The sequence below is a fragment of the Henckelia pumila genome, chromosome 3 (assembly GCF_033568475.1).
Source record: "Henckelia pumila isolate YLH828 chromosome 3, ASM3356847v2, whole genome shotgun sequence".
NCBI lineage: Eukaryota > Viridiplantae > Streptophyta > Magnoliopsida > Lamiales > Gesneriaceae > Henckelia > Henckelia pumila.
Window position 1 is genome coordinate 33,518,986 of NC_133122.1, and position 12,077 is coordinate 33,531,062.

The 12,077-nt window shown below is 33.5% G+C and overlaps 1 protein-coding gene across 1 annotated transcript; it reads left to right on the forward strand.

The window, feature by feature from the left end:
* Window positions 1-10,278: 10,278 nt before the first annotated feature.
* On the forward strand, window positions 10,279-11,841 carry LOC140889413 (temperature-induced lipocalin-1). The gene is made up of 2 exons (XM_073297127.1): window positions 10,279-10,767; window positions 11,609-11,841. The coding sequence occupies exons 1-2, from the start codon at window positions 10,396-10,398 to the stop codon at window positions 11,789-11,791; spliced, it is 555 nt and encodes a 184-aa protein (XP_073153228.1). The 5' UTR covers window positions 10,279-10,395; the 3' UTR covers window positions 11,792-11,841.
* The last annotated feature ends 236 nt before the right edge of the window (window positions 11,842-12,077 follow it).

Below are 12,077 nucleotides of genomic sequence, written 5' to 3' on the forward strand. Positions count from 1 at the left end.
AGAACAATAAGAAACCATGCATGATATGCAGTTATTGCCTTATTTTATCAATTGATAATTTGAGTAGTTTTTAAACTTTTTTTTTTAGGAGAATATAGATTATATTTCTAAGTTATGTCATTTATGTTTGTACTAAATCTCGTGACCTTTTGTTTTTATAAATAAAATAAATATATAAGTATATTCTTTTTTTTCTAAAAGATTTTTCCTTTTTTTGTTAAGCCAAAAAAAAATATAATTGTACTATCTCGCAATATATAATGGTAAACAAATGCCTAAGATTCATCGTCAGCTGGAATGGAAAAAGGATGAGGGTTACAGTGAGCCTGGAAACGGGAGTTCTTGAAGGGTGGTTGCCCCTCTCTGTAAACCCAATGATTTCTATGGCGGAAACTAGCAGAAAAGATTTCAACAACCCTTGGATCAAAAGAAAAGAAAAAGAAAACAAAGAAAATGGAATCTAGTTCATCCCTACATCCCCCCCACAACCTCACTGCAATCTCTTCCCCCTCTATTCTACTACTACTAATGGGGCCGTGATGATTTTTATTCTTGATTTCCTTTTAGCTGATTTGGTGGAGAGGATAACCCGGCCCGTATCTTGGCGGGGCGACACGGATGGCTTGCGATTTCGGGCTTCTTTTTGCCCTTTTGATCGCGAGCAACCTGTGATTTCTGCAGCCATGGCGGCGCCGGGGCCCTCTTAGCCTAAGCAGATCTGAGCCTCAGTTTTGTGTGGTTAATTTCAATTTCAATTTTTATTATTATTTTATTTCAGTTGCAAGACAAGGGCAACAACTAACTTGTAGATAAACACTTTAGGAGTGGGCTACTTTAATCTTCTGATATGTACAAATTTTGTGACATCTATAAGAGCATCTCCAATCATCCTTCATTTTGGAAGATTCCTTCAAAATGGAGGATGATTTGGCCTCCAATCATCCTCTTTTTGCATTTTTCATTTTGAAGGATGCTACAGTAATCCTTCATATTTGGAGGATTACTCTTTAAATAGAGGATGGATTTGGAGGATGGCATTTTCGTAAATATGTCATCTTTCAAAACTATTTTTTAGATTTTGAAAATGATGAATTTATTTTTTAGTCCCTATTTTAAATTATTTTCAGTTTTTATATTAAATATTACTTGGTAAATTGGTTTAATTTTTATTATTTTGAGTGTTCTCCCATTTTATTTTTAAAATTAATTTCGGTGTTTAATTTTTTTAGTTTAATTAAATTTTATTTGTTTTTTTTATAATTTTTCAATAAATTAATTGTAATTTTATTATTTTTAAATAACATTAAATGGAAATTATGAACAAAGTAATTAGAAACACACAAAATAATTTAGCACAAACATTTTATTCAAAACACGATTTACTATAAACATTTTGTCGACTTAATATAATTTGAAAACCATGCGATTATTTTGACACGAGAATAAATCACCAACAAAAAAAAAACACAAATAACAATAAATTTACTACTCACAATGTCTTTCTCAGAAGCACCACTTGGACGGCTAAGTTCCACCTGGCTAACACATGAACTAAAGTTTTGAACAATCTTGTTTATGTTGAACCAGCGGCATTGGAGGGTTTAATAGTACGAGGCTCTGCTGAGCTATCAGTGACTTGTTCGTTGTAGGTTGCTGCAACTCGCGACCACAACTTATCACGTGATTGGTTTATACCAATTATTGGATTTTGGGAGATATCAAGATACGTCGTGACAAGGAGTTTGTCCTCCACGATTGAGAAAGCAACACCGCGTTTAGATGAAGTCATTTGATAGTAAATAATTAGTTTATGTATCTGATATATGTGAATGCTAAGAATGTCACTTCTATTTATAGCTCAACAATTTTGGATAACAAATATGGTCCAACGGTTAATATTAAAGGATATCTGATATATGTGAATGCTAAGATGAAGTCATTCTGATATATTAAATAACGAGTCATGTAAATTTAATTTTTTAATATGTTTAACATTATAATACATAATTATTAATATATTACACGATTTTAATTTTAACCATATCCAATTAATATAGTTGAAAAACATATTATGTAATTTTTTTATTATATAAATATATATGTTTTAAAAAAATAAAATAGAAAATGAAGTATTTGGTAATATTTAAAGGATATGGGTTGGAGAAATTTTTTGAAAATAAAGATCACGAATCTCTATTTAGAGGATAAAGGATGAAATATAAAGGATATGGGTTGGAGATGGCCTAATGATTTATAGGCGTTTGGTTGGCCTACTTTTCGGATGGGTGGATCTCTCATTTTCTATGAGGAACCCAGCTCGCCTCATGGTAGGATGAAATATCCTACATTTATGATTTACAGGCGTTTGGTACAAGAATTGCTACATTTCAATATTTAACTCAACTTGGTTTATATTTTCTTAAGTAATAACAAATCAATGTGAGGAAGCTTATTGGTGTCATCAAATTGGTCTTGGTGATGATGAACACAAGGAGAACAAACTTAGAAGACAATGAGCAAGAGGGAGTGAAGTTCTTTTATCTTGAGGGCTCCATCAAATCCTAATGCATGAATAAGACCTCTAACTATAGCATAGCATAGATCACTCCGTTCTTTATCTTGCAGCACGATTGGCGATTGCAGACCTGCGAAACGACTCGATCTAACTAAAGAAACTGTTTGAGGATGTTGTGATTCATCGTCTTTCGAACCGAGGCACTGCTACACATATACTACTCAAGAGTGGTCAAGACCTTGAAAATTGACTTTGTTTGATTGAGATTTTGAAGCATAACGAGTTCAGTTCAGTTCAACTTTCCAATATCGCTCACAAGCATAGTTATCATAAAGTTGGGCAGAGAATGTTGATCATTAAATTTTAGCGAAAGCATATTTGATGTGTACAAGAATTGCTACATTTCAATATTTAACTCAGCTTGGTTTATAATTTCTTCAAGTAATAACAAATCCACATCTTGAATTTAACATATTAAAATATCCCCTTTTTCCATTTTCAAAAAATATGCTCGGGTGTCTATAAAAAATAAAATTTTTCAAAAAAAGTTGATATTTTGCAATTATGCGTACAAGAGTTTTAGTTACAAGTTTTTTTTTATTTTTCCAAAAAAAAAAATATTCATCGAAAGGAATTCACAAGTCGGGGAGAGGCTCAGATTCGCCTTTAATCAATCAGCAGAGGCTAATCCTGCCATGGCTGCGAGAAATCAGAAGCCAAATTAGGTTCCGATTCCGCCACGCCAAGCTGCAGGTTCGCTTAATTTCTGATCTTTTACAATATCATCACAGCCTCCCGACAGTTTAGGGTTTAGGGCAAAAAGGTTTCAGATAAAGAAACAAGAAATTGCTCTGGCGGCGGCATCATCATCATCATCGTCATCATCAATGTCACCATTGACGCAAGAGGGTTGTTTGATTTGCTCTTAGAATCATCGGCCGCTGCTCGCCGGAGAGGGGCAACCACCCTCGAAGACTCCCAGCCTCCCCCGCGCGACGCCGCCAGCCGCCTCATACTTAAACTAATGAGATTTTTGGAATTCTTCAGTAACCCTGCGTTTACCATATATAGTGCATAAAAAAAACTTGTGGAAAATCACAAGGGTATTTTGGTCTTTCGATTGTAAAATGATACTTTTTTATTTTTATTATAATAATGTGATAAATTTACCTTTGTTAATAAATGGGTTTTCTGAATAAATAATTAAAAAATTAACGAATTATTTAAAAAAAATTATGAACAAATGGGTTGAAGGCTTTTTTGATTTTTCAAAAATTAATATAAAAATAAAAAATCATAAACATAGAGTAGTTTTTAAAACTTCATGAAACTAACATAATCGAAAATACTATGTCTCAGATTTAATAGAGACTCTGTCAAACTCGTATTCAAATTCAATTTTTTTTTCTTTATGTCCAATAAATGGTTTTAGGACTGAATAAAAGAGAAAAAAAAGAAAAGAGAAAAAAGAAAAAGGAAACTGGTTTAAGAATTGAGTCAATTAGTTAATTCACTACAAGAACCTTTAATTAAAGGGCATGGTTGTGATTGTATGGTCAAAAATTAAATATTGTGTGTATTTAATAAAAATAATATTTAAATGTTAGTATTAATATCAAAATGATTTTATTTAATGTATCGTAATATTTTGTTATTTTTGAATGTATCATTTTGTTAAATCACAATAGGGTGATAAACACCGTTAATATTTAATACTAATGTTAATATTAATCTTAAAATGATTTTATGTTTTTTAATTTTGTGTTATCATAATATTTTTGAATATGTTTAGATTATAATAATATTTGTTGAAAAAAAATCTTAAAATGATTTTATGTTTTTTAATTTTGTGTTATCATAATATTTTTGAATATGTTTAGATTATAATAATATTTGTTGAATGTCTCCAATTCATTCGAGTGATTGATTAAGGGTAATATGTCATAATTAATTGTTTTGTAAATTGTATATTTCTTAATAATAATACATTTAATATTTTTTTTGTATAATTTTACATGTAATATAAAATAATGTTATTTATATTAATTTTGTTAAAAATCGTAATTTACTTTTCATAAGTTCTTGTGCGGTAATTTCTCTATTTTTTAGGGGAAAATATTTGTAAATTAAGTTAACTATTATGTTTTATGAAAAATTAAAGTTAAATTTTTAATATTTTTAATTCAAACTTTTTATCAAATAAAACCATAATAATAATATTACTAAAACTAACTGTAATTTATTTTACTTCATATACTCATATTAGCAATAATAACACACTACTAATATTTATATTAACAGTGTAATAAAAAAAACTAAATCTAATTATTTTAAAATTTTAATCGATTGGTTAATTTATGAAAGATAAGAACAATTAATTAAATGGTATTACTTTCAATTTATTTTAATTATTTTTAATAGAAAAATATTTAAAATCTTTGATAGGTTAATTAAATATTATTTGCCTTTTTTTCTGATTTCACACATATAAAAACATTTTAAAAGTTGAATCCAGGAAAGACTATGTTCCACCGGATGAAGATCACCCGGTGGATCTATTCATGGTTGTGTGGGGCCCGGATCCCATGAATGATGGATACTGCACCGGGTGATCTTCACCCGGTGTAGCATAGCATCACCCGTTGAATCCGAGATACTCTGTCCGTATTCTGCCAACAGCATAACCTGTTATTTTAACAGTCATATCAACAATATAGTAGAGCATGTAAAATTTTCACTGTCATTCCCCAATAAACCATAAAAGGGTAAGTTGTGATGTGATCTGCATACGAGACTAGGGGTGGGCACGAGTCGGGTATTTCGATTTTCGGGTAGTTCGGGTCGGGTACCCGATTGATCGGGTAGAGTTTTAAACTACCCGTAACCGAATCGATAAATTCGGGTACCCGACTAGTCGGGTAATCGATTAAGTTGGGTCGGATCGGGTTCGGGTTCGGGTTCGGGTTCGTGAAAACTGATTCTTACATAAATTTAATGTCCTCAAATTGTTCAAACCTTCCAACATATTATCAGACAAATCAAAAGACCCGAGCCCAGAAGCCAACATCAAAATTGATTGGTCGAAAAGTTGAGGGAAGCAAGGATAAAACATGAGCTCAAACTCCCGGGAATTGAAACATTGTTATGAGCCAAGGAAACAGATCGCAACGACCCACCGTTGGCTAAAGAAATCACTAGGAATCAATAGGGAGAAGCCATTATCACTCAAATCCAAGACCATAAAATCAGGAAGCTGTCAGATTGTTTCTAGCAAGGGAAAGCTTTCCAAAAAACTGAAGTTGGAGAAGGCCTCTGCCAAGCTTTCTCGAGAACCCACACGGCCACCCGCCAACCCCATCAAGAACAATGTCAGACACTCTATCTCTATTGGATATGGTGTTACATTTTACGCCATGCCAATTACAAGGGATAATCTCCTGGGCTTATTCAATTCTCAAGTTCAAACAATAGCACATACCATAACTTAATTTTAAAAAAAATTAATAATAATCGGCTAATCGGGCATCCGATCGGGTATTTCGGGTATCAGTTTACTACCCGAAAACCGAACCAAATTAATATTAGTCGAGTTCGGGTAGTAACCGAACCCGATAAAAAACCCGAACTAACCGATTTTTGCACCCGATCGGGTTCGGGCTATCCGAACCGATTGTCCACCCCTAGACTGAGACCTTATCAATTTCATGCCTTGCCATTGTTTGTGTATTGATTTATTTTTTTTCCTTTAAAATCCTTGAGCCCACCAATTTGTAGTCGATTTTGGTGTTGTACATTCTTGGTTGACTCTTAGTTATAGTGAAAATGAAGATATTAATGGCAACTAGATCTTTGTAAAATGTGCAAAACCATTTTATGCACTTATTGCTTTATTTAATTAATTAATAATCAGTAGTTATCAATTGTTTCAAATGGTTTTATGACAATACTACGGGGGTTCATATTGGGCCTGACTTTAAGTTGAGTTTTTTTTTTTGGTGGGCTTTAAAACTACAGGTCCTAAAGAAACAAGTAAACCTTTTTATTGCCCTAGCCCAACTTCATCCTCTCTTCATCTTCCCCCAAGTCACCCAACTTCTTCATTATCAGCTCGAATGGAAAAGAATGAGGGTTACAGTGAGGAAATGGGAGTTCTTGAAGGGTGGTTGCCCCTCTCTGTAAACCCAATGATTTCCAATGGCGGAACGAAAAAACCAACAACCCTTCAACCAAAAAAAAAAAAGAAAAAAATAAATAAATAAAATGGAACTCGGAACCTTTGTATATGTATCATGTATGTATGTATGTGTGTGGGTTTTCTAAAGTGTTATCGTCCACGCCCTTCCAAATCCTCTGTTCCCTCTCCATACCGTATTCATTCATCTGCGTAATGGGGCTGTGATGATTTTCGATCTTGATTTCCTTTGAGCTGATTCAGCGGAGAGGATAACCCGGCCCGTATCTTGGCGGGGCGACACGGATGGCTTGCGATTTCGGGCTTTTTTTTTGCCCGTTCGATCGCGAGCAACCTGTGATTTCTGCAGCCATGGCGCCGCCGGGCCCTCTTTGCCTAAACAGATCTGAGCCTCGGTTTGTTTGGTTATTTCAAATTATTTTTTTTTAATATTTGCAAAAGGAATTTAGAGTCAAATGAAGAATCCGACGCGGGAGAGGCTCAGATTCGCCTTTATTCAATCAGCAGCCGCTAATCCTGCCATGGCTGCGAGAATCAGAAGCCAAATGAGGCTCAGATTTCGCCACGCCAAGCTACAGGTTCGCTTAATTTCTGATCTTTTACAATATCATCACAGCCTCTCGACAGTATAGGGTTCAGGGAAACAGGGTTCCAGAGATGAGAGAAACAAGTAAGAAGTTGCTCTAGCAGCAGCATAATCATCGTCATCACCATCAACGTCACCATTGACGCGAAAAGGGTTGTTGGATTTGTTCTTAGAATCATCGGCCGTTGCTCGGGCGGAGAGGGGCAACCACCCGAGAAGACTCCCAACCTCCCCGGCGGCGCGGCCTCATACTTAAACTAATGAGATTTTTGGAGTTCTAGGGTTACCGTATATAATGCGGAAAAAAGTTGTGTAAAATTAAAAATCATTATAAATATTGAAGCTCGTTAATAATGAGATTTAAAAATAATTTTTAATTTTAAATTTTATATAGAAATTGTAAATTTGTATTAATCTCAAATTTAATTAATTAAATTAAACATATTATTATTTTTTAATAACCATTTTATATCTAATCAAATTATGCTAACAATCACATTTTAATTTATTTTTTTAGAATCTCGTCTCTCAAAATAAATGCAGCCGATATTTTGGTCTTTTAGATAATAATATTGTAATAAATTTGTTGTATGGATTTTTCAAAGGAAACGTTGGGGACTGCGGAATAAACATTACAAGGCCCTCCGTATTGATGTCTGTTTTAATGTGGACTTTTGTTTGAGTAGTGTTTACTCATTGTGGAAGTTCGATATTTACTTGAGTCTCCGATGTTCTTATCAATTGAAAATATGAGAAGATCGATAAATAGAGTAGATCATGAACAACTTTAATCAGAATCCAACATTGAGTATGAGTAGTGTTTTGCCTTCTTGGTTCTGGATCTTATATAGTAAGAATTATTGAATGTGTTTTGGTGGAGATTGGAGAGTTTGGTTTCTTTCTCAAAAAATAAATAATAACAAAAATAATAATAATAATAATAAAATAACGAAATATTTTTTTTAAAAAGATTTATCATCAAAAATCAATCCAACTGAATTAAATTAAAAGTTTCAATTAATATCCAAAATCAAATCGAATAAACAATAATATTAATAATAAAACTCGTCCAACACAGGGACGGATTCAGAAATTAGCGTTTGAGTGAGTTTGAACTTAAAATAATAAATCGAACCTATAATTACCATGGATATAATTAGCAAAAATGATCTCGTTAATATAATTTTTTTTTAATAGAATAACCATCTCAATTGTATTTGAATAACTTCAAATGCGCTTGGGATGATCAATATTTTTAAAACAAATTAAACAATACCAATTATAAATTTTCTTATTTATTAAAGTAATATGTAACTCTTGCAATCTATCAACAAGTTTCACTTCGATTCAAAATTTCATTTTTTGAAACTACATTTTTATTAAATTTTAAACGTACTTTCAAAATAAATTTTTATTTAATAAAATAGATCGATAGTGTTTTTCTATTAATTCGTTAGAAAATCATATTACATTTATGAAAGCCATACAAATCAATATATTTCCAATACACTTAACATACAATAAAAGGATTAACAATTTATTTTGGTAATATAAAATGTATTTTGGATAAATAATAGTTAGATAGACACACGCTTTGATTTGAGGTTTGAAAATGTTTGGCACAAAAGTGGAGGGCCGTAGGGAAGAATCAAAAATTAATTATAAATAAATATGGTTAAATTTGTCAAGCAAAATATTTTTTTTTTAGATAGTCAAGCAAAATAATTATTCATTCTAAACTCATATAATTTAGACCCAACAAAATGTTTCGCCTTGTGGAATCTTTACCATAAACAATTGGGCTGGGCCTGAAAATTGCAATATCGCTACCAACAAAACAAACGGGTTGTTACATCACAATACAGGTCAAACATGGATCCATCTATGGTCCAACCCACGAGTATACATGAGATTTTTATTGGTCTAAATATCTAATCATTTTTGTTCATTTTAATATTTTTTTAATAATTTTTTTTATTGAATTCAAATTCGAAATACATGACATTTTTCTCGTCTTCATCCGATACAAATTGATGGGCAAATATGTCAAGTAATATTTTTTAAAAAAATAAAAATAAAAAATATTATATGTTAATCTAGGCGGATTTTGAGTCGTCTTTGGTTAGGCAGCCTAGCTAGACGGCCAATTAATGTAACAATTTTCAGAAACTTCAACTATTTAAAAATCGAGACGGTGAGCAATCATCTAACGCCTAAGTGGTCCTAATAGTTGCCTTTTAAAACACTGAATAATACACATGCGTTGAGATATCACCCATCATATTACATATACATTATTTGAATACTACATTTAGTGTAGGATATTATCTACCATCAATAACTATTTTTGCATCAAGGTTGTGTAAAAAAATTATGTATTTACCCAGTGATTTCAAATTTCAAATAAAAGAACAGGTTGGAAAGTTGAAGCAAAAAATTCAGAATATCAATAAAAAAGATTTCAAATCACACATTTTTATTTTTTAGCCAAAACATGCGTAACATACTTGAAATTGTATTTGAAATCGAACCCACTTAAATCCGTCGATCCAAATACAATTTTAGATCCTAGGTTAATGAAATCGAGTGCTCGGATCAATATCTAAATCTAAATTGTATAAAGAAATTAAAGACCCTAGTCGCTCCCGCTCAAAGATCAACCCACCGCCGACATAGCTCGTTTGTTAGGCTAGCCATCCCTAGTTCGTTCCCCGACGTTGGTTCGATATATGATGGGATCCTTAACAGTCGATGATCATATGTTGGTGTATACAAGGTCATCCCTTTTCTTGCATGTATCCAATTCTCAGCAATTTTTCAAAAATATCCAGAGTCGAAGCCAAATGGATTAAGCAATGTATGTCCCCATCCCGTCCATTTCTAGAATCTTCACGTACAAAGCACCGTTACACGTCTAAGGTCGTGCTCTCTCCACGTCTCCAAAGCCCTCTCGTACGCGTACAAAAATCTCTCCTTTTAACTTATCCCGCAATCCAACACAAACCTTATCAAGAATCGCTACAAATACATATACATATACCCCCCACAAGGGCCAAAACCTCGAAAGAAAACACCCCAAAAAAGGAATTCTTGGCGAATCAAATGGGAAAGAAAGAAATGGAGGTGGTGAAGGGTTTGAACGTGGAGAGATACATGGGAAGGTGGTATGAAATAGCTTCATTTCCCTCGACGTTTCAGCCCAAAAGCGGCGTGGACACCAGGGCTACGTACACTTTGAACCCAGATGGCACTGTGCATGTTTTGAATGAGACGTGGACCGGTGGGAAAAGGGGTTCTATTGAAGGGACCGCTTGGAAGGCTGATCCGAATAGCGATGAGGCGAAGCTTAAAGTTAGGTTCTATGTGCCCCCTTTCTTGCCTCTAATCCCTGTTACTGGGGATTATTGGGTTTTGTACATTGATGATGATTACCGGTATGCTTTGGTTGGGCAGCCCACCAGGAAGTATCTTTGGGTATGTTTCTGAAAATCTTTCCTTTTAATTATAAAGTTTTTGTGGTGTTTGATTTGACTGAATTAATCTGTGATTGTGGATCCATGGGATTTTTGTGTCTTGATTCTTGATCTAGGGTGGTTTGGAGTAATCTTGGCTTTTTAAGAAGCAATTTTCATCTTTGATTAGTTTTCTGATGTTCTCTTTTAGGCATTTTTGCAGAAAAATCCGTTTTTTAAATACCTATCTAAAGAATGCTTTTTTTGAGATTTTTTAACTTCACGGAGGGTGAAGAAATGCTGATGTGTTTTGAATTCGAATTCCAATTCCAATTCTTGTGGAATTCCTCTTATGTTTGCTTATTTTGATCTGAAAAAGTACCTACTTTCCGACTCCAAATGCAACCCAAGATCCAATCACTACTCTCTTCTTATCTTGAGGAGGAGAACAGTATAAAATCTTTAGATTGTTGTCACACATTTATAGGTTTCAAATCTATGCTACATTGATCAATATTGGACTTCAGATACTGGAGTTGTATGTGGGGTGCAAGAGGTTGAAACAAAGTGCAAGGAATTTAGGGGGTGAAATCATTTGAGTAGTAAGTGCTCTGATAATTCTCTGTCTCATGGTTAGCAAGCCTCAACTTTTTAACGAAGGCTGCGCGTTTCGATTTTGCTTCGAGTCAATGAACTGATATATGTTTGTTGTAAAGAGTTGGATAACATAATGATTTTCAACTCCAGTGATTCGTTGAACGGATGTCTGATGAAATAAAGATGTTTAATCATCTAATATCTCATGTTTTGTACCCCAAACAACGGCCTTAACGAATTTGTTTTTGCTTGTTGGGTGTTGGCAGATTCTTTGCAGGCAATCTTCTCTTGATGAGGAGACATATAACCAGCTGTTGGAGAAGGCCAAAGAAGAGGGATATGATGTTTCCAAACTGCACAAAACAACACATTCTGAGACTCCACCTGAGAGCGAGGGCCCGAAAGACAACAAAGGGATATGGTGGATTAAATCCATCTTCGGGAAATGAATGATTTAAATTTGTGGCTTATAATATTTAAGTGTGTCTTGTGAGGTTTACTTCTGGTGCTGCTACTCTGCTAGTGGATGTTATGTTCTCTGTGTATTTTTAATCTCTGTTGAATGAAGACCATTTGCTTTGGTGTTCATAAAGGCATAATCAGCACCGAATTGCTGTGGATATAGTTCGATTCTCGACTCAGCAAAGAAGTGAAAGTTCGTATGAATCTGGTCTTGGAATAGGGATGAGTGAGTATATTTGGTTTTCCAAAATGCTTCCGATTCAAATAACTTTA

What these genes read in the sequence shown, in the direction of transcription:
- LOC140889413 (XM_073297127.1), top strand. Translation starts at nt 10,396, where the DNA reads ATGGGAAAGAAAGAAATGGAGGTGGTGAAGGGTTTGAACGTGGAGAGA. An exon ending in CCACCAGGAAGTATCTTTGG is followed by an intron (nt 10,768 to 11,608) that starts GTATGTTTCTGA and finishes GGGTGTTGGCAG; the next exon opens with ATTCTTTGCAGGCAATCTTC.